Source organism: Rhodnius prolixus, unplaced genomic scaffold (genome assembly GCF_049639745.1).
Source record: "Rhodnius prolixus isolate KJV_2025 unplaced genomic scaffold, Rpr scaffold_9, whole genome shotgun sequence".
NCBI lineage: Eukaryota > Metazoa > Arthropoda > Insecta > Hemiptera > Reduviidae > Rhodnius > Rhodnius prolixus.
Window position 1 is genome coordinate 5,193,355 of NW_027411604.1, and position 21,620 is coordinate 5,214,974.

The 21,620-nt window shown below is 30.9% G+C and overlaps 3 protein-coding genes across 7 annotated transcripts in view; 2 read left to right on the forward strand and 1 right to left on the reverse strand.

Annotated features, from left to right (window-relative positions):
- The first annotated feature begins 88 nt into the window (after positions 1-88).
- On the forward strand, positions 89-4,311 carry LOC141454121 (RCC1-like G exchanging factor-like protein). The gene is made up of 2 exons (XM_074127991.1): positions 89-105; positions 257-4,311. The coding sequence occupies exon 2, from the start codon at positions 326-328 to the stop codon at positions 1,640-1,642; it is 1,317 nt and encodes a 438-aa protein (XP_073984092.1). The 5' UTR covers positions 89-105; positions 257-325; the 3' UTR covers positions 1,643-4,311.
- On the reverse strand, positions 2,711-7,849 carry LOC141454122 (3 beta-hydroxysteroid dehydrogenase/Delta 5-->4-isomerase type 3). 5 transcript variants are annotated; one of them, XM_074127992.1, is made up of 6 exons: positions 7,711-7,849; positions 5,216-5,323; positions 4,940-5,107; positions 4,014-4,259; positions 3,408-3,566; positions 2,711-3,314 (listed from the first exon to the last, which is right to left on the reverse strand). In XM_074127992.1, the coding sequence occupies exons 1-6, from the start codon at positions 7,736-7,738 to the stop codon at positions 2,851-2,853; spliced, it is 1,173 nt and encodes a 390-aa protein (XP_073984093.1). In that variant the 5' UTR covers positions 7,739-7,849; the 3' UTR covers positions 2,711-2,850. The 5 variants fall into 5 exon arrangements, with proteins under 5 accessions (XP_073984093.1, XP_073984097.1, XP_073984094.1 ...); XM_074127996.1 differs by lacking the exon at positions 7,711-7,849 and adding an exon at positions 6,307-6,461; XM_074127993.1 differs by lacking the exon at positions 7,711-7,849 and adding an exon at positions 6,020-6,187.
- Positions 7,850-7,897: 48 nt separating this feature from the next.
- The window catches only part of LOC141454124 (deoxynucleotidyltransferase terminal-interacting protein 1), a 58,279-nt gene continuing 44,556 nt past the window's right edge, over positions 7,898-21,620 (forward strand). Inside the window, exon 1 of the mRNA XM_074127997.1 lies at positions 7,898-8,060. Coding sequence (XP_073984098.1) covers positions 8,046-8,060 — 15 coding nt within the window. The 5' untranslated portion in view covers positions 7,898-8,045. The remainder of the gene's footprint in view (positions 8,061-21,620) is intronic.

A 21,620-nucleotide genomic window follows, 5' to 3' on the forward strand; every position in this document is an offset into this window, starting at 1 on the left:
GCTTCTACATTAATGTATATTTTGAAATGCATGACATATGTTTCTTTAAGTGAAAGTAAATTTTTCTAAAGCAGATTTCATAATTTATTATTTATTAGTGTTGTAGTATGTATTAATATTTTACTTAATTATAAATATGATCTTAAACTTGACATTTATAACTTAAATTTGACGTCCTTTTGAAGCTTTTACATTTTAGTAAACAAATAATAAAGAAATTTTGCAAAAATATTAGGGTTCATCTTTATTTTTACAGGTTACTGTTTTCGAGGACTTGTAAACATGAATACATGAAAACTGGTAAAAGTAAATAATTGTTCAAATAATGAGATCAGTTTTTTTTTGTGTAAATTTTTTAAAAACTAAAAGAATTAGAACCAATTTAGGATCAAGAAGTTACAGTTTTAATATACATTGTTTTAAAGAAGATGTAGAATGTAATTCTTTAAAATATTCGACCTCACCAGAAGGACGCCGTTTGTATGCTTTTGGTCTAACGGAACATGGAGGTCTTGGACTAAAAAAAGAAAAATCTAAATTACGCAGATATATTGCACGACCTGTATTGCATTCATTCGCAGAGGAAAACTGTGTAACTGATATCGCCTGTGGGTTTGGATTTTCAGCTATTGTGGTCAATTCAAATGATACACGTAAACTTTACGGATGTGGCATTAATACAGACAAGCAAATAAATGAAGATGATTATGAATTACTTCATTATCCCCAGCCAATCGAGATTGGATTGGCAAACCCATTTACAAATATCACTTGCGTATCTGCAGGAAGAGCCCATTTGGTAGCATCTACAGATAAAGATGGAGTGTTTCTTTTGGGATCTAATTGTTATGGACAGTGCGGAAGGGAAATTGTATCGAGTGAAAAAACTGATGGTGCCTTTGTGGTAAATAATATTGAAGATTTGGATGGTGAGTGTATAACTCATGTTTATTGTGGACAAGATCATACATTATTTCTTACTGCAAACGGTGAAGTATATTCTTGTGGTTGGGGTGCAGACGGGCAAACTGGTCAGGGACATACAGAAAATGTTAGTATTCCAACCAAAGTTAATGGAGACATTGAAGGTGAAAAGATTGTTAAATTAGCCGGAAGAAGTGATACTATTCTTGCACTTAATGACAAAGGAGAAGTTTTTGGGTGGGGAAGTAGTGAATATCTTCAGTTGTCTCAATCCAAAGAAATCCAGCAACTTAACACCCCCTGCCATTTAGAACAACTTTCCGATTTAGGGAAAATTACAGATATTTCAGCTGGAGGAACATTTTGCATGGTTTTGACTGAATCTGGAGATGTTTATGTTTGGGGTTATGGTATTTTAGGTGCGGGTCCAGAAGTTCAAAAAACTAATGTGCCTATCCTTTTACCTAGAACACTATTTGGTTGTAACGAGGCTGCTCCAGATACTAAAGTTATTAGAATATCTTCTGGTCTCACCTACATGACCGCAATTAACTCCAGCAATCATTTGTACGCTTGGGGCCATAACAAGCATGGCTGTCTTGGCATTGGCCACATTCGAGACCAGTATTTCCCATACAAAGTAGCATTGGGTGCCCTCGCTGTTAAAGTAAGTTGTGGAGTTGATCACACCATGGTACTTTGTAAACCAATGGGATAGTTGGTTGATTTATGTTTTTTACTACTAAGACCTAGAAAAAATAAAAGATGGATGATTTTGTAAAATTACATGTAATTGATTTACAATCGATGAAATCGTAAAATTATGTAATTTAAGTATATTTTGTTTTAATAATTGTATTATGTATTAGTACATGAAATCTCTTACATGTTAGTCAATACAATCTTACAAATTAGTTAATAAATATTATTATCGAAGTGCCCAAAACACAGGCTGCTTGGTTTCTTGATTCGCTGTTTAGTGAAAACATTCGACTAATCTTCAAATTCTGAGATGTCTCTCCATTGCCTCTTCCACAACAGATACCCTAATAATAATAGTAATCTTTCTAATAATAGTAGCATTTCCAAAACCTTGATCTTGTTAGTACCTCATTTTACCTAATTTTCTAATTTAACAAAACGGAAATTCTTGATTTATTTTCTTTCTTCTTTACTCTTATTAAAAAACTTTAAAGTAATTTAAGAGTTTAATTTCTTGATTAGATTATTAGGTAATACTTTTTTGTATTTTATGTTCGCCGTACTCGCTGTTTGATCCCTTCTCGTTACAGCATGTTTTACATATATTGCAGTTTTTGGCTAGAAGATCATTAAGTTCTCTAAGTTCACTAAGACCTCGCTAGCTCCACACACAACTATACTAAAACTTGATTAATTCAAAAATGATTTTTATATTTTTGATTTTACAAGTATGAGAAATTTGAAAGAACGATCAATGCCATCGAAGAAACAATCCACGATTTACGATTCTTTCTAAATTTGGGATTTCGAAATTTAAAGAAACGAGGAATATGTAAATAAATTGTTTCTCGGCATTTTGTTAAGATAAAAGTGCTTTGAATAAATATATTAAATGTATAAATTATTTTTTGTTTTCTTTCTTAATCTTGAAGAGAAAACTTAAAGGTTTTTAAAAATTGGCTGAACTCATAAAATTTAAGAACCCTTATTACTCTATAGTGAAAAACGGATTATTTGAGATATTATTACTAAGTAAACAGTTGACAAGGAAAACGAGGGAAGGAGGCACCTTTAACGCATCAAATCGAAATAGATAAACTGCAAATTCTAATTGCTCCAACTTCTGTGAGTCGTACATTACAAATTTATCTTTAAAGTATAAAAATAATCGTATCACTAGTACTAGTTTAAGGGTTGTACAATTATTAGAGCATAGACTGTTATTTATTTGTTAATTAATTTTTTATCATTTGACTCTGATATTGTTTCAAATAATTTTGTGTAATATAAATTTGAACGAACTAGGGCGTCATTTTTTTCATAAATAGGATTATAATCCAAGTACAGTATTGCTCTTAAACTGCTAAAAAAAATTACTGATCCTAGATATATTACAAACGCTTTTGGTGAAATAGGTAATCTGTGTAATAATGGAAAAACTTTACACAGATATTTGTAAATAATTTCAAATATAGTAAAAAATATAAAAGATATTAATGTAGGTATATACCAAGATGTTGGTGACAAAGTTTTAGATTTTGCTTTTTGCGGTGTACACAATCTTTTACAAAAAAATAATAAATCTGTGACATTAGAATCATCTGTAACAAACATTGGAAGTCCTGCTACTGAATCAGCGTTTTCATTTAGAGATTTATAAGCACATATATGAGCCCAAGCAACATTTCCTTAAAAAAAAAACAAAAAAAGAAAAGGTAACATAAAATAATAAAAACAAAAATTTGTGTTAAGAATCATCTCTAATACCTTATTTATCTCACCTGCATAAACAAATTGATGTCTGCCACCACTACCTCCAAATCTACAAATTTTATTGTTTAATTTGATTGAAAATTTTATAATTGTTGGTATTAAAGTGGTATCTTCTTCCCCGTACATAAATGTAGGTCTCAAAGCAATTGTTCTCAGTGTTCCATCTCCTAAATGTCACAAATTTCAAAGCAAAATTAATTTAAAAAAAAAAAAAATCTGGCGTGGGTACTTGCACAAGTTTCTTTCCCTTAATACGATTCTCGAGTTGTTGGCTTGTAGGAGGAACAAACCTCAAAGATTCCAAAATGAATTTTCTCAGAAATATTATTCAAATAAAATCTGTGGATATAAAAATTCGAAGCTAAAAGAAAAAGAAATGTGAAAAGTCCATTGAGTAATGTGATACTTCCAAAGATATCAGAAAATCTCAAAGAGGTAAATACTCCATTCTGGAAAGTGATACTTCCAATTGTGGAATTTTCATCAAACTCGGGATTTTACCAACACAAAACTATAAATCAAAACTCAAATGGACCTTTAGGAAAAAGCCTACTCACTCCTCTCTCCTTTTAGCGTATTTTCTGGGAAAACTTTTCAAATAATAAAAAAATTACCTGAATCATGTTTTTTGTTGTCTGCTTCTAATACTAATTCTTCTCCGATCAATTTTGATTCAGCATAACTACCAAATATCAATTGATTTCGATCAATTGGTGGAAGTATCTTCGATTCAGATTGGTTTGCAATAACCGTGAAAAATCCATTTTTGAAATAAGGCTTCATACACACTTCTGCTGTACTTGTATATATAAGTGATCTAACATTATTTTTTAAACACTGATGAATAACATTTTTTGTACCTAAATAAAAATTAATTGTAGTTTCATTATTAAAAGAAAAAAAAAAAAAAAAGATGACAGAAGTAGATATTTGAATTTTTTTGCAGCTTCTTTAGTTTATAAAATTCCATAGCAGATGCCTCTCAAGCTGGTGAAGTTCGATTCTTCAAGATGCAATCTGGAGAGGCCATCATTTCAAGAATTTCCAAAAATTAATTTAAAAAGATTTCGTACATCTCTTCCAGCATTGATGAGAGATGACAGATATTTATTTTAGATCATCTAATTGAAGTAAAGTTTTCTTTTCTTTTAAATAATAATACTTGAACGAAATATTATACAATTAATTACACTATATAAATAATTTCACGACAAAAAAGCAAATAATAAGAATAAAATTACCTTTTTTTTAATGTATGAAACAGATAAAAAACATGAATACTGTTAAGAAAGAGGAGACCCTTTACCATAGTCATGGACCATATTGTTTTAAAAAGAAAATGTCAAAAAAATTAAAATAAAATGCTCCGTTTTAATTAAAAAATTAATTAAATCTTTCAAACTTCTACAATTCTGTGAAAGTGACAAGACACATATTTGATAAAACTAGCAGTAGAGGCTTGAATGAATTCCTCTTTAATCTGCCTGATCATTATCTTTAAATTGATTTAAAAAACCTAGGATTTTAAGTGAGAAAATACCTTCAACATTATTGGCTTCAAATTTTTCAACATTACTTGGAAATTCATAGGAAATAAAAGCTGCACAATGAAAAACTGTTGAAACACCTTTAAATGCATCCAAACATTCACCATTCATAAGTGAAATGTCTCCAATGTATGTTTTTACTAGTTTCCTTTCTGAATGTCCTAAAAAATAGGGTACATATTAACAAATTAATTTTATTTAAAAGCAGCTACACTAATATTAATGTTTTTTATATAAAAATTAGAAGGCTAAAGATATTTATTTCTAACCAAGTTTATTGATGTACGGCTGAAGATCCAGTATTCTGATTTCTGTAATATTTCCATTATAATTTTGAAGCTCTTTAACTAGGTGCTGCCCAAGGAATCCAGATCCTCCTGTTAAAAAAGTATAATGAAATATAAAAATGGAAGATAGGAAATTGCTTTACAAATGAATGGTATTGGCAGTTTAGTTTTGAAATATTACTGCTGATAAAATGTTTATTAACAGTAAGTTACAACCTGATTTACTCCCATCAATTGCTTTGATTAAATAAAAAAATAAATTTTAAGAATGACCAATAAAGCTATTGCACTTAATCAAAATATGTGAATCAAATAGGTGAACTAAAATAACCTTTTTGCGAAATTCTGCAATTTGAACTAATCACTTCAATTGTAAACAAAACGTAACAAACTTTCTCCTAATGGAGAGTCCAATCATAACGCAATCATTTTTGTTAATTTTAACTAAGTAATATTATTTAATAATTCACAAATAATTCTCATCTAAAGAGATATTATGATCTTTGTTTTCTTGTTTAATTTCACGTACTACCTAATGAGGGGAAGCATTTTAACATGATAAATTATCAACATTGTATTTTTAGGCCTATATAATTATTTTGAGGACCTCAGACTTCATTTTTTTTTTTATTATATACTTGTGAAAGAGCTCAAAGTTAATATTATGCTCGTCACAATAGATGAGGGATGAAAACATTCTAAATCCATTAGCCAGAAGTAACTTCATGAGCAAAATTCTTAACTTCAACAAAATTGTAAAATTATAAAAAAGTTTTATTCCTTCACTTTTATTAGAGTTTTTCTCCAGAAGAATTGATTGTAGAAGGTTTCATGGAACTCTACGCATCGTCTCTTGGCATCTCCGTAAGTAGTATTTAACCACTGAAATATGATGCATCGATAACCTTCAAAATGAAGGTTCACTACTTGGTTCATTCCTTCTCACATTGAAAAGTTCAGAATTTACCACAAAAAAACAAAAGATAATAAGTAATCGAGATGCTTTTAATTTAATTTCTACGTTAAACTGTCATTAAAATTTAAATTTTCTTAAACTGATAAAAAAAACTCACTGTTTGGCCGAGAAGAATTCCAACTAATAAATTTGGGGTCTACGGGATGAATATAACTATTTAGCTAATTATACATCAATGATGAAGAAAATATTAGTAAAGAATAAATAGAACTTTAAAAAGGATACAAACTTAGAATAAACAAAAACAAAATAGTTCGGTTGTTCTATTAATAGAAATTTATACATTTATTGCATTAGTTCCTGTTTACATTTTTCAATTACAATTTGTCGAAAATGTAAAATATTTGGCAGATAAACATCTCTCTCTCTCCTTCCCATTAACTTTCTCCATTTATTTCAGTTTGAAGGTCTCGGTTATTTTCGTATTTTATTCCAAAAAAAGAAGCAAACTTCATTACTTCTGTCAAATAAATTTTTTAATTATGAATCAAGGGTGTTAGAAGAAATGAACAGAGAAAACTGAATTAAACAGATATTAACGAACAAGTTATGGTTTTTGTAACAAATAGAAAAAAAACAATAGATATGGAAGGAATTGGCTAAATGGTTAGTGCACTCGAAACCCCATTAGATATTCCACTTAGATTTTTTTTTCGTTGAGTCCCGTAAACCTTATTGTATGTTAATGAACAGTATTGTCTGTAATGAGAAACCACAGTCCGGAATTTTAGCATCTTCAATCCTCTTTGTTAATACATAGATAGAAGGAGGAGTGGCTTAAAAACAAAATTTACTGCGACGTAAAAGATCAATTATTGTGGTTCCCTCTATTAAGGTGGTGCTGTAGTTTTTAAAAATCTAGATGTTTTTAACTTAATGTGTGTTGGAGATTTATTGTAGATTCGTTAGGGTAGTATTTAATATTGTGTGCTTTGAATGTAGCAAGGCTGGAAGGTACACAGGTAACACCTGAAGAAGTTTTTAGTACATTTTCACCTACAGGATAATATTAAGCAATAGGAACTCTCCCAAGGACTGTTCTAAGATTACCTTTCCTCTAGAAAATATATTAAATATTGTTAAAATTCTACATATTTATGCAATAAACAAAGTTAAAAGGTCAAAAGTGCTGTTTTTGATGGAATCTCAAAGAAAAAAGAAAGAATTCAGTATAGTGATAATCCAATAGGAAATTATCAGCAATTCTACGATTTTGATAAAGCTGAACAAACTCACACAACGAGAGAGAGGGCGAGAGAGACCAATTTATTAAAATAAAATAAAAAACTTATTTTACTCAGGAAACATGAAAGCGTGTAAAGCCCATGAAACTCTAAATAGAAACTCTGCGAGATAAAATGCTTTTCTTACAAAAGGTAAGAGAAATTAAACAAAAATATGTAACGTAACTATTATTTTAAACTTTTTAATAACAGCTTCTATTAATCAAATTACTTTTATTCTTATTTCATAAAATATTTTATCAAAAGAAATTATTTACCTGTAATTAAAGCAATCTGATCTGTCATTTTTCATTCAGGTTTATGTAAGAAATAAGTTTGCACTATCATAACATTCTCTATGTTAAGGGTGAAAAATAAATATGAAGAAATCAAGGAAAAGTGGTAAAACTTTCTTAAATACACTTGGCCCCTTCCAATACAAACGTGTACTAGTGGGTAATTTTGTTTTAATCTGGGAATAAATACAAACAAGCCTGTCATGTTGGTTCTACTGTACAAAGTAATATGGCTGAAAACTTTTTACCTAGCATTATGTTGTATGTTAATGTTTTTAAAAATGTCGATTGTGCTCTTTCCTTAGGAGATTTATGCAATGATAATTTTGAAGGTATAGTTATTTTTATAAAGTGTGCTAAAGGTTCTATTAGCATGATTCTGGCTAAACTTTTTTTTTTGTAATGCTTCTTTATAGTTTAGTTTTACTTACATATATGCAATGAATTTTTATACTTAAAAGACAAAAAAAATGTTACAATTTTATTTATGTAGAAATAACTCTGTTATGATTACAATTTTATTATTAATAAACAAATTATTTTGATTGGTTTATTTTTTAAATAATTTTATTCTTTTTTCATACTTAATGGTTGTTCTATTTTAAATAATTTATATTTGTGTAAGGCATGGAATCAGCTATTATTTGCTTTCCAAAATGGAATGAAGTTTTTGAAAGAAATCGGCTTCTCATATTCGCTCAATTTCTTGTACTGGAGAAATAGTGTTATTAAATAGTGATTTAGAAAACAAAGTTTTTGGCAATGTTTTTTTATTAAAGAATTTTCAATTAATAATAATCGTCCATAAAATAGTTAAGTTTCATAAATTTCTGGCCTTAGTTTTGTGAAATTAAGTATACATTTGATGGAAAACAAATGGTACGGTTAACATTTGAAACAATGAGTGTTACTTGAGAAATATTCAGTAAATTATTGCTTTTTCTAAAAAATAAATTTCTAAGATTCAGGTAGAAAATGACATATTCTAAATTTCTTGACTGTTGTGATAAATTTTCTCAATATAAGGTGGCATATTTGGTTATCAAATAAATAAATCTTAGCTTTGAAAGTGGACTTTTTTATTATTATTAAAAATAAGAGTAACTGGGAATAGTATGTTTAAAGTATGTTTTGATAATTAACATAACTGAAATTTTTTTTTAAAAACAAGGCCTATAGTTCTAAAATTGAATCAAATTTTCTTAGAAGATTAAATTTGTACTATAAATTCACTATCATGGATCAATATTCCAAAACCAATATTCAATGAAGTGGAACTCAAACAACCGATTTTCTTCAAATTTGGAAAATCATTTAAATGTTTATTATTTTAGAGCTTATAAGTACAATATTACATTTTTTACAACGTTATCTTAACTGTATGATAAGAGCATTTCTATTGATTATGCAAGTTTTGAATTTGATTTGAGTCTATATTTGGTTATGAGTATTAAAATATACTTTAAACTTTCGATTTAGTGTACATTGCCTGCACCTTGACAAATTATTTAAGCAGGAAACTATGAGACAGATCAGCAAAAAACAATAACTAGAATTCATTTTAATGTTTTGTAATTATTCGACCAGTATAGAACAGAAAGGTATGATCTCTATGGTTCTTGTTTATATTTCCACGATTTTCAAGGTTGAGAGCGCAAGGAATAATTGATGCTGCATGTAGAAGGGACTAATGAACAGGTGAGAAAAATTATTGCGTTTTCAGTGTAGGGCACAAGGCTTAGGGCCAACAAGCTGTGTTGGTGTTTCCAATTAGTGAAAAGAAACAGAATAGCGTTGCTAAGGAGGAGCTAATTGAAGGCAATGAAAAAGGGGACGAGATGGCTTGGACATAATGTAAGAAACAACTTATGCTAGAGGTTCGCTCACTGGGCACGCTAAGTGATTTTAACTATGTGTTGGAAGAACAATGCTGAGAAAGATTTGGGCAAGGTGTTTTCTCAAGAGAGAATGCTTTGGAGACTTCGAGGTTCAAGGATTTCTTACGATATTACAGGCAGACTGGTCCGAATGGCTGTAGGATCTTTATGAGGGTGGCGTTTGAGGTGAGGGGATAAGAGACAAGCCCCAATGCAGTCAGACTATTGGTTTTAGCTATTAGATATGAAGAATCGTTTAAAGCGATAGTATAAAATAAACTTTATTCCCTATAAATCCAATCTACTTATTAAAAACTATCACATTACCGTAAATAACTACTTATTAATATCGTATTAAAAACTTGAAAATAATGGTGGAAAACTAAGGACATAACACTAAAATATCTTGGTTTTACGACTTGAAACAAGAACTTTACCTTAGCTGCCTTTGACATTAAGGCAGCTCTACCTTCTAATTATCCTCCGAGCAAATTAAGAAGTTATTTTTCTTGGAGGAATTGTTTAAAAAAACTCTTAAATTCTCTTGTTATTCTTTGGAGTTTTAAATTCAATTTTGTAATTATGTTTGTTTAACTAAAATCTTGGATTTTGTATTTGCTTCAGGATAGTTTTAATTCGGTTTGATTGTACTAATATCCATGCACAGGAAATTTTATACTGATAAAATGTTCAGTAAGAGGTGCATATTTCTATAAACCCTTTCAATGCGAATTTAAACTTTCAAAGCCATATCTACTATAATTTATTAGTATTATGTCCGCATTAAATTCAATAATTTAAATTTAAACTCAGGCGGAACTTCTTTATCTGACTAATTTGAACATCAAAGCCCTTGATGTTTACGCTTTTGTACCCAATCTGAGCAGCATCTAGGTTTAGGTCGTTAACCTTTTTTTAACTCAAAACTTAAAGAAGCCAATTACGAAAGCAAAACAAACTACGCACCTCAACAGATGTGGAAGACACAACTATATCTCCTCCCTACTCCCTACGGAGTCACTAGGAATATAATAAGAAGGAAGAAAGGCAAAGTCTGTAACATCAAGCCCTGCTCCAGAAAATGCTTATTTGAGTAAAAAAAAAACAAAAACATTATTTGGTAAAGATGTTCAGTCGTACACCCATACCGGAATCCCAGACTTTTTCCATTATTCTTTGTACAAATATAAAGAGAGGACGACACAGTCTGTAATAATAACCAGCCCTAAGTTCGAAAAATTGTTAATTGCGATTAAAAAAAATTTTTTTCGGTGAACGTAAATCGGTATTCAGAGTTTTTCCATTGTTTTTTAAAAATATATTTTGAAGGACGGACTACCCAGTCCATTTTCTCGCTAAACTGAATCAAAATCCGAATTTTTCCTTCGTTTTACGCTGTGACAGAATAGAAAAAGTTTTACCATATACTGTTAACCGGTATAGTTGTCATCCTTAGAGAAAAACACTTTTTCTAGCAAAACTAGCTAGCTTTTCCTTATAATTCCACCGTTTTTCGAAGTGGGTCAATAGAAAACTACTGTAAACATATTTAATTGTTCTCCACACCAGAAAAAAAACTTAATTAGCCAACATTTCCTTATATTTCTTTCGATTTTTGCAATAATTGAAAAGTAGCAGGTCTAATAAAGTTCCTGCATTTGGTATTAAATAATGAGGGCTAGATTGTACATGTTGCGTCGATTTATTTTGAAAAACGAGAAGTAAAAACCATTGGACAAAGTGGAAATTGTCTCCTAATTTCTACTGGAATGCTGCTGTTTTCGCATTTGATAGATAATATTAAGGCCAATGCTAGAATCAACATGTTGAGTCGATAGATTTTAAAGAATAAGAAGTAAAAACCATTGGGAAATTAGAACAGTCACCTAATTCCTGTATTGTTCTGTGCTGTTTCTGTACTTGTTAGAAAATAATGTTAATTTTAGATGTACGTACTGCGTCAATCTATTTTGAAAAATAACCAGTAAAGAGCATTAGAATTGGCGCAAATGTTCTCCTAATTTCACAGGAATTCAGTTGTTTCTGCATCTAAAATTTACTATTAAGAGCACTTCTATGTAGTACATCTTGGGTCGATCTATTTTGAAAAAAAAGAAGCAGAAAACAATGCAAAAAGTGCAAATAGTTTCCTAATTTCTCTAGATTTCTGCTGTTCCTGAATTTGGTAGTTAATAATAAGGGCAACGCTAGATTGTACATATTAGGTCGATCTTTTTCGAAAAGTGAGAAGTACAAAACATTTGAAAAATTTGGTAACAGTCCTCTAATTTCTATGGAATTCTGCTGCTTCCACATTTGGTATGTAATAACACGGGCAAAGCAATGTAGTACATGTAGGATCGATCTATTTTAATAAACCAGAAGTAACAACTATTAGAAAAAGTGGAAATAGTCTCATAATTTCACTGGAATACTGCAGTTTCTGCATTTGGTATTTAATAATAAGGGCAATGCTAGATTGTAGAGATGTTGGCTCGATAACAAGAAGTAAAATCCATTGGAAAAAGTAGAAATAGTCTCCTAATTTCACTGAAATTCTGCTGTTTCTGCGTTTGATAGTTAATATTAATGGCAGTGCTAGATTGTACATCTTGGGTCGGTCCATTTTTAAGTGTGGTATAAATGCCATTGGAAAAATGTATTAAAAGTGTCCTAATTTCACTAGATTTGAACTATTTCTGCAATTGATAGTTAATCATAAAGGCAGTGGTAGGTTGTACATGTTGGGTCGATCTATTTTGAAGAATAAGACAATCTAGCATTACCTTTTTACGAAATGTAAAAAACCGCAGTATTCTAAAATAATGAGGAGACTACTTCGATTTTTTCTACTTATTTTTACTTCTTATTCTTCAAAATAGATAGACCAAAGAAGTACAATCCAGCATTGCTCTTAATATTAACTATCAAATGCAGAAACAGCAGCATTACTGTGAAATTAACAGACTATTTCCACTTTTTCCAGTGGTTTTTACTTCTTACTTTTCAAAATAGATCCACACAACATGTACAACCTAGCATTGCTTTTAATAGTAACTATCAAATGCATAAACAGCTGCATCAGGTGAAATTAGGAGACTATTTCCACTTTTTCCAGTGGTTTTTACTTCTTACTTTTCAAAATAGATCGACCCAACATGTACAACCTAGCATTGCTTTTAATAGTAACTATCAAATGCATAAACAGCTGCATCAGGTGAAATTAGGAGAATATGTCCACTTTTTCCAGTGGTTTTTACTTCTTACTTTTCAAAATAGATCGACACAACATGTACAACCTAGCATTGCTTTTAATAGTAACTATCAAATGCATAAACAGCTGCATCAGGTGAAATTAGGGGACTATTTCCACTTTTTCCAGTGGTTTTTACTTCTTACTTTTCAAAATAGATCGACCCAACATGTACAATCTAGCATTGCTCTTAATATTAACTACCAAATGCATAAACAGCTGCATCAGGTGAAATTAGGAGACTATTTCCACTTTTTCCAGTGGTTTTTACTTCTTATTTTTCAAAATAGATCGACCCAACATGTACAATCTAGCATTGCTCTTAATATTAACTACCAAATGCATAAACAGCTGCATCAGGTGAAATTAGGAGACTATTTCCACTTTTTCCAGTGGTTTTTACTTCTTACTTTTCAAAATAGATCGACCCAACATGTACAATCTAGCATTGCTCTTAATATTAACTACCAAATGCATAAACAGCTGCATCAGGTGAAATTAGGAGACTATTTCCACTTTTTCCAGTGGTTTTTACTTCTTATTTTTCAAAATAGATCGACCCAACATGTACAATCTAGCATTGCTTTTAATAGTAACTATCAAATGCATAAACAGCTGCATCAGGTGAAATTAGGAGACTATTTCCACTTTTTCCAGTGGTTTTTACTTCTTATTTTTCAAAATAGATCTACTTAACATGTACAATCTAGCATTGCTCTTAATATTAACTATCAAATGCAGAAACAGCTGCATCAGGTGAAATTAGGAGAATATTTCCACTTTTTCCAGTGGTTTTTACTTCTTATTTTTCAAAATAGATCGACCCAACATGTACAATCTAGCATTGCTCTTAATATTAACTATCAAATGCAGAAACAGCTGCATCAGGTGAAATTAGGAGAATATTTCCACTTTTTCCAGTGGTTTTTACTTCTTATTTTTCAAAATAGATCGACAGAACATGTACAATCTAGCATTGCTTTTAATAGTAACTATCGAATGCAGAAACAGCTGCATCAGATGAAATTAGGAGAATATTTCCACTTTTTCCAGTGGTTTTTACTTCTTACTTTTCAAAATAGATCGACAGAACATGTACAATCTAGCATTGCTTTTAATAGTAACTATCGAATGCAGAAACAGCTGCATCAGGTGAAATTAGGAGACTATTTCCACTTTTTCCAATGGATTTTACTTCCTATTCTAAAAAACAGATTAATATTAACACCGATTTATGCTTAATAACATTTTTGTCGATTTAAAAAAAAATGCCAAAGAAAAGCCTATCGGATGAAAATCATTTAGGAATGTTTGATGCTTTCGCGATATATCTTTGATCTTACTTGAAATAAACTTTTTTGGGGGAATTTCCAAGGATGAGTTGTACAATCTGGCTAAATTTAGTCGAATATCGTCAAAGGAGGAGATCTGCTCTTGTTTAATGAGTTGACGGCATGATCTCCCTAACGGCTTTACAAACCTTTGGACTATTATCATATCCAAGGGCTACAAAGATACCTTAGGAAAATTGAGAAGATTTAGGAACTGGCTCTGTTAGCCTGCTCAGAGGAGCAGTTACCCGGGGGGCACCACGTGGAGGTAGAGCTCAGAATTTGGCCCCCCAAAATAATACCATTCTTGCCTATATATAACCGCATTCCAGCCAGTTTTGTCCCCCTAAAAAGCAGGCTTATTAGCAAATGTCAATATTATTATTGGCATCCATCACCTGCGAAGGTACGGGGTGAAAACCAGTGATTTTGGAATACGGTTAGCCGCGAAAAAAATTTGGCATGAATGGCGGAAAATAGATTATTCACGTTTTGGGGGAAACAAAAGAAATGGAACAAGAAAAACCAACAATACAACCAACAACAACAACAACACCAAACAACTGAAAATCGAAAAACGATAGGAATGAAACAACAAAACAACTGAAACAAAACCAACCAACAAAAACAAAATACAATGTAAAAACCTGAAAATACATAGTAAAAATACATAATTTATATAAATACATAATATATAAATAATATAAATATGAATAGATATTTAAAATAATCATATAGAGAAAACATGCTTAGTAACATGCAGAATTGACTGACCATTGCTGCTCTACTTGGACTTGAAGTTCCGAAGAAGGATATTAGTAGTGGCCATATAAATGAATAATTATGATTCTATTTATTTATAAAATGAATAGTGTCATTTTGTCATGCACTAAATATATATCATGCACTAAAGAGTGGTTGGTTGGTTGATGTGTAACTGAAAACCTTAACTAAAAAGCAAATTATAAACTTTAATTTTGTAATTATTTTAGTTATCTAATATATTGTATTGGTCCACCTGAAAACCCTAACTAAAAAGCAAATTCTAAACTTTAATTTTGATATAACTTTAAATATCTAACTAAAGTGTTGTTTATTTCCAAAGTAGCTGGTTGATGTGTAGCTGAAAACCCTAACTAAAAAGAAAAATCTAAACTTTAATTTTGTAATTATTTTAGTTATCTAACTAATATATTGTATTGGTCCACCTGAAAACCCTAACTAAAAAGCAAATTCTAAACTTTAATTTTGAAATTACTTTAACTATCTAATATGTTGTTCCTTTCCTTCCTCCAGGAATCCCTAACATGCCCTAATAAATGGAATCATAATTATGGATAAACTCGAAGTATTTATTCTTGTACGGAAAAGATAGTTCGCAAGTAAAATTAGGCCAAGTATAAAAAAATAAATTTTGATAAGGAGATTTTAGCGTGCCACTCGCTGTAGGCGAGCCTAGAGCGAGTGACCCGCTACTAATCGCGTCCGAACGTCATCTATATAACCACTATAATTCCCCAGCCTACCTGGTCTGCTGTAGGTTGGGATATGTAACAATATCTTGCAGTTACATATCCATCGATGTTGCTTCTTCTTCTTCTGCACCGCATCAGAGTAACGCAAAAATATAACGCAAAAAATGATAGCGCATTACATTGCGGAATTTAGAAAAATATAAATAAATAAATATAAAAGAAATGAAAATAAAAAAGTTGAGAGCAATCTCCGATAAAAACACTCCCGGAATTTGAACACTCCCGGAACTTTAACACTCCCGAGCTGAAACAGAGAATACAAAAAAAAACAGCCTCCCTTTGGAGGCAAGTGGTTTTTGTTATGTCTGCATGTGTTTATTGCTTCTGTTAGAAAGAGTGCATGGTATTCTGAGCTGGGGTAACCGTGGGGTCGCTACTCCCCAGGTAGCTGCATGCATCAGCTACCCCTTGCGGTATTTATTGGCAATGTTACCGGAACCACGAAAAAACTACCGGAAGGTACTATAGTCAATCGTAATTTTTGGATCAAAGAAAAACTAGTCGCAAATGAAGAATACATTTTTTTTTATCTACTATTTTACCAAAGAACAAACAATAATCTTTACCGACCCAACGATGCAAGAAAAAGCGAAATTAATATTAAAAAAAAGTCTATTCTACTATTTCCGGTCTGCAATAGTTGGTTTAAAACAGTATAGTGGACAATATGAACCTGGAAAGTGGTGTGAAGTATGTCCTTTGTCTATTCACAGCTCTTCTGTTGGTAGTCCAGGTTGAAATTCCAGGACCAGGACTTTAGGACAGTACCGGGTTAAAAAATATAAACCAGTCCATTAACCCATCTCACCAAATTCAAATCATCTCCCCATTTAGTAAAGTAAATCTATTTATGATCGCACAACTGAACTCTTCGCTTTGAAAAACACAAGATACCAACAATGAAATTCCTAACAACTTGAACATCAATGAAATAATAATGTAATTTTTTGTTTATAACATCTTCTAAATTATACATTTACTTTTAATTGCAAATTTAGGGTACCGGCCGAACAATTAATGGGTTTAACTGCTAGATGTTTAATCTCAGTTTGAAATGTGAAAAGTCTAAAAGCCGTTTGATACCAAAGCATCAAGTTCTTCAAAAATGAAATAAAATAGTAGTAAAAAAGTGTTTCAGGAAATCTGTTACAAGAAGTAAAAAAGAATTGGATAGAATTCAGCTTCAACTAGAGTTAAGTTCAAAAGAAGAAAAGAAACATCAATTAAAAAATAAATAGAGCTACCACTGTACGACTGCAAACAAAACAATACTCTTAACGATTATTACTATCCAATCTAATCCAGTCCCTTTATCCTAACAAGTCCAGTACATCTATCCCTTCTAATCCAGCTTCTCTTTCCCTTATAATCTAGATCGTCTCTCCGATCTAATCCAGTCCCTTTATCCTAACAAGTCCAGTACATCTATCCCATCTAATCCAGCTCATTTATCCCATCTAACCCAGTACATCTATCCCACCTAATCCAGTTCATATATACGATTTAATCCTTCATCTATCCTACAAATCCGGTACATCTATCCCATCTAATTCAATGCTTCTATTCCAACTAATCAAGTATATCTATCCCACGTAATCCAATACATCTATCCCATCTAATTCAGTTTATCTATACCTACATAATCTCTTATCTCTAATCATCGTACACTTCAAAATAAAATTTACCAGACGTGACAAATGATTATCCCAAATTACTTGCATCTTGAATTCAATATTTAGCCTATTAGGATGCAAATCTTCAGCCTTAAATGTGTGCACTAATCAAGCTTTCTTTGTAAAAGGCAAGCATGATTAGGTTAAGCACAATTAGGCTTTGCTTTTCATAAATAATGAAGGTAAAATTAAATAAACTCAAATTCTAAACTAGAATGTATTTTCGTAAATTATGTGACCATCAGTAAATCAGAAATATTGTAGTTGAAGATATGGTATATTTCTGGAACAGTTTGTCTGTGTTATAGAGAATTTACTGTTTCAATGTGTAAAAATTAATAACGACTGAATTTGTAGGACAATTTTTGCATAAATATTGGACGTGATCTTTTATTTCATATTTAAACCAAAATTTATTATTGCTATCAGATTGAAACTTGTATTTAGTTCTTTTAAGAAAAAAACTTTATAGAATTTTTCTAATATGCCTTCTTATTAGGCCGGGTCTAAATGAACACGAACTAACACGATCAATTCAGTACGGAACGGAAGATCGCAGAACGTCGTAAATCGGTAGCATGCTACCCTAGAAGAATTACGAAACCAATAAAGCGACTAGATACGTGTAAATCGACCGATCCCTCTTCACGAGCGACGCGCTTTTCTCCGTCGAGCTAAAAGCCGAGGCGGATTATTTTCGTCATTATTTTAAAGGTAACGACCGCGCGCGGCAAATCACGAAGTACGCGCCGTATCTCGGCGAACGATAGACCCAGCTTTAAGTTTCAGAGATTTCTTAATTTCATTATCTTTGAACTCGATCTCAGAAAATAAGATTCCCAGAGCCTCATGAGAACTTACAGCATGTTAAATCAGATCATATGTGAAGTTTTAAGAGATAGTTTTTTAATAGTTATTATAACTGTTCTTGCTTAGTGATTTCGATCCCACCTTTGTAAAAAACTTAAGGTGTATAAAAGGATCATCAATTCAGAACCACAATTTTAAAGGAACACAGCTTATGAAGAAAATGATACAAAGCACAATTTTATCTTTTAATGATTTTCTCATATAGAACTTTAAAAAATTATCCATTTATTTTTACTCGCAACAGGAGTAACAAACAGCTCGCTAGTAAATCTGTTTCTTGAGAATTTAATTGATTTTCTGAATAGAAAACTTTTTTGAGCAAACTTTCAGCCCAAGAAGTAAAGCAGATTGAAAATTACCATAGTTACAGTTGTTACACTATTATGATTAGTTACTATTATTCTCTAAATTATTCCTTCCTAAACTCGATTCTAGAAACGAATGAGATTAAATTCACTAAGATTCTAATTCCGATTCCAGTTCATTAATTTGCACCTTTTGTTCTAAGGGCAATACTTCATACATTAAATATAGTATATACTGTGATCTTGAATTTATTGAAAAGTAGAATAATATTCAATAAAAATAAATAAGAAAAATGAAATTTAGCATCATTGCAAGAAGAATTTGCTTATAAGCCAAATGAAAATAATATACCATTTTGAGATAAAAATTAAACTTAAATTTAGTTAAGTTTCACGACAAATAAAAGAGAAAAGTAAATGGCAGTAATTAACGTTAAATGAATTTTAATAAAATAAACTGAGCTCATTTCATTGACAAAACTTAAAATACAAGATTAAATCCAGAATTGCATTTTATTAAGACGAGCTTTGCTTGTAGTAAGTGATTATAGCTTAATCTTGAATGAGAAAATAATGGAGGGATTTTAGAAAAAGTTGCAAACATGAGTGATCTTGAGCTGGTAAAATCTTAAATGTTTGGTTGGCTCTTTGTTGTGTATTATTTTAGATCAAGTCGAGTAAATTCTACTGAATATGTCCCACTGACGTGTTTAGTTTTTTTGTTAAGTATTTACTATTTGGATAAATTGTTTACCACAGTTTTATTTCATAGCCTTTAGAAATGTAGATTTATCGGAAGTGAAATTGCGTGCCCAAAAGGTTATTTTAAATCACAAATTTTGTGTTTGAATATTCTAATTTTTAAATGTTATTACATCTTACCATCGTATACTGTGAACAATTATCAGAACCTCCTATTCAACATATCTGTTCAACTCAATCGTACTGCTTTGATTTCATGTTACTAAAGCCAACTCTTTAACAAAAACTTACAGTTTAAAATGTTAAGTATAAGGGTTGATTAAACGCCAAAAGGTACACAAATCAGCAAGCACCCAACATTTCATTAATTCTTCATTAATATTTAAGTAATTTTACTGCATTAATTTTCATTAATATTTTTTAGAATTTATTAGATGTCACAGACCCTTATGCTGGCCATTTTCGTCTACAAAATATTTGTTCAAGTAGCACTGTAGATTGACTGTAATATCTAGTTATTTATAATAATCAAACTATTAAATACAGGTTAAAAAGAAAAACGTTATAAAAAATAAAAAAAAATTATGAGGCTAAAAAATTCAAAACTTTTTTTTATAAAAAAAAATGTAATATGTAATATAAAGTAAATAAGATATGTATATTTTTAGGACAGCTAATTATTCCAGTATTTTACTATAAGTAAAATTAGGGGGACTAAATTAAATTACAATTGAGAAATCAATAATTGTTGTTGAATAATCTACTTGTTATTAACTGTGTGTTATTTGTGCTCACGAATATTTCGGTAAGACGAATTCAAGACAGTAGCCTACTCTAACTTTGTCTTTTTCTACTTTAACATGCATGTACATATGTGTGATTTATCATAATTATAACAAAAAAATATAAATGAAGTGGCCAGCATAAGGGTCTGTGACATCTAATAAATTCTAAAAAATATTAATGAAAATTAATGCAGTAAAATTACTTAAATATTAATGAAGAATTAATGAAATGTTGGGTGCTTGCTGATTTGTGTACCTTTTGGCGTTTAATCAACCCTTATACTTAACATTTTAAACTGTAAGTTTTTGTTAAAGAGATTTTTGTACCTTTTGGATAGATTTTCCTTTTTGTCTATTTTACAAAGTTACATATCTGCTTTACAGAATTTTTTAAATTTGGAATAAGCAATTCTATCATTATAACCTGATAAGATGGTAAGTCGGAACCGTAACTACCACTAGAGAGATCTTTTTAAAGAATGATTATCGTTAAGGTCCCCCAAACCATCCTCAGTAACAACTTTTTTTGAAAAAGCGTTTTGAATAAAATAGGAAGGTATTTGTGCGTAAATAGCAAAATTAAACTGCGATTTCATTACTTCCTTTTAAGAGGAGTAAGAAAAATAAACTGCGATTGCAGTACTTCTAGGCAAAGAGGCAAAGATTTTTTAATCGAACGACAATTCATTGATTTAAATCGGTTCACTCATTGATAATTTAAACGATTGCAGTACTTCCTCTTAGTAGGTGCAAGAGCATCAGCAATGTAGAGGAGCTTTAACCACTTATTCGAGCTGAATTTTATCAAAATCGGACTAAGCGTTATAGAAATATTGGTAATAATAGTTTTAGAAAGGGCCTTATTTGGGTGGGGCAAACTCCCCTCCTTATGAGGCACGGCGTCGAGACCTTTATAGTGCAAATCTGTACAAAATTTCGATTCGAATGACATTTCATTCATGAAAATCGGTTCACGTGTCGATAATTTGAAACGATTCCTATACTTCCCCTTAACAAGTGTAAGAGCTGATTGCCGCTTTAATGTTACGTAGGGGAGCCCTAACCCTATCATCCTACCAAATTTTATCAAAATCGGGCTAAGATTTACAGAGTAATTAGTAATAATAATTTTGGAGGGGGCCTTACATAAAGGGGGCTAACTCCTCTCCCATTCGATGTACAGGATCGAGACCCTCAAAAGGCACATCTACATAAAATTCCGAATCGAATGACACCTCATTCATGAAAATCGGTTCACGCGTTTAGGCGCTACGTTGTTTACAAAAAAGGTAACAAGAAGAAGAAGAACAACAACAACAACAACAACAAGAACAAGAACAAGAACATTTTTTGAAAAAGCCGTTTTTGCTCATTTTCAGCAACTTTTTTCTCGAAACCTATTAGATCTGGGTGGTTGCAAAAAAATTACAGCTATAAAGGAGGGTTTGCCCTATATTTTAAAGAAAATTTGGGAATTTTATCTTTTATAGAAAAAGAGAAAAAAATTGTCAAAGTTGGGTGTTTTTCAACGTTACGCTTTTTCGTGCAGTTTTTGACGATC

What these genes read in the sequence shown, in the direction of transcription:
- LOC141454121 (XM_074127991.1), top strand. Translation starts at nt 326, where the DNA reads ATGAGATCAGTTTTTTTTTGTGTAAATTTTTTAAAAACTAAAAGAATT.
- LOC141454122 (XM_074127992.1), bottom strand. Translation starts at nt 7,738, where the DNA reads ATGACAGATCAGATTGCTTTAATTACAG. An exon ending in TCAGATTGCTTTAATTACAG is followed by an intron (nt 5,324 to 7,710) that starts GTAAATAATTTC and finishes CTTTTTTAACAG; the next exon opens with GAGGATCTGGATTCCTTGGG. An exon ending in GCCGTACATCAATAAACTTG is followed by an intron (nt 5,108 to 5,215) that starts GTTAGAAATAAA and finishes CCTATTTTTTAG; the next exon opens with GACATTCAGAAAGGAAACTA.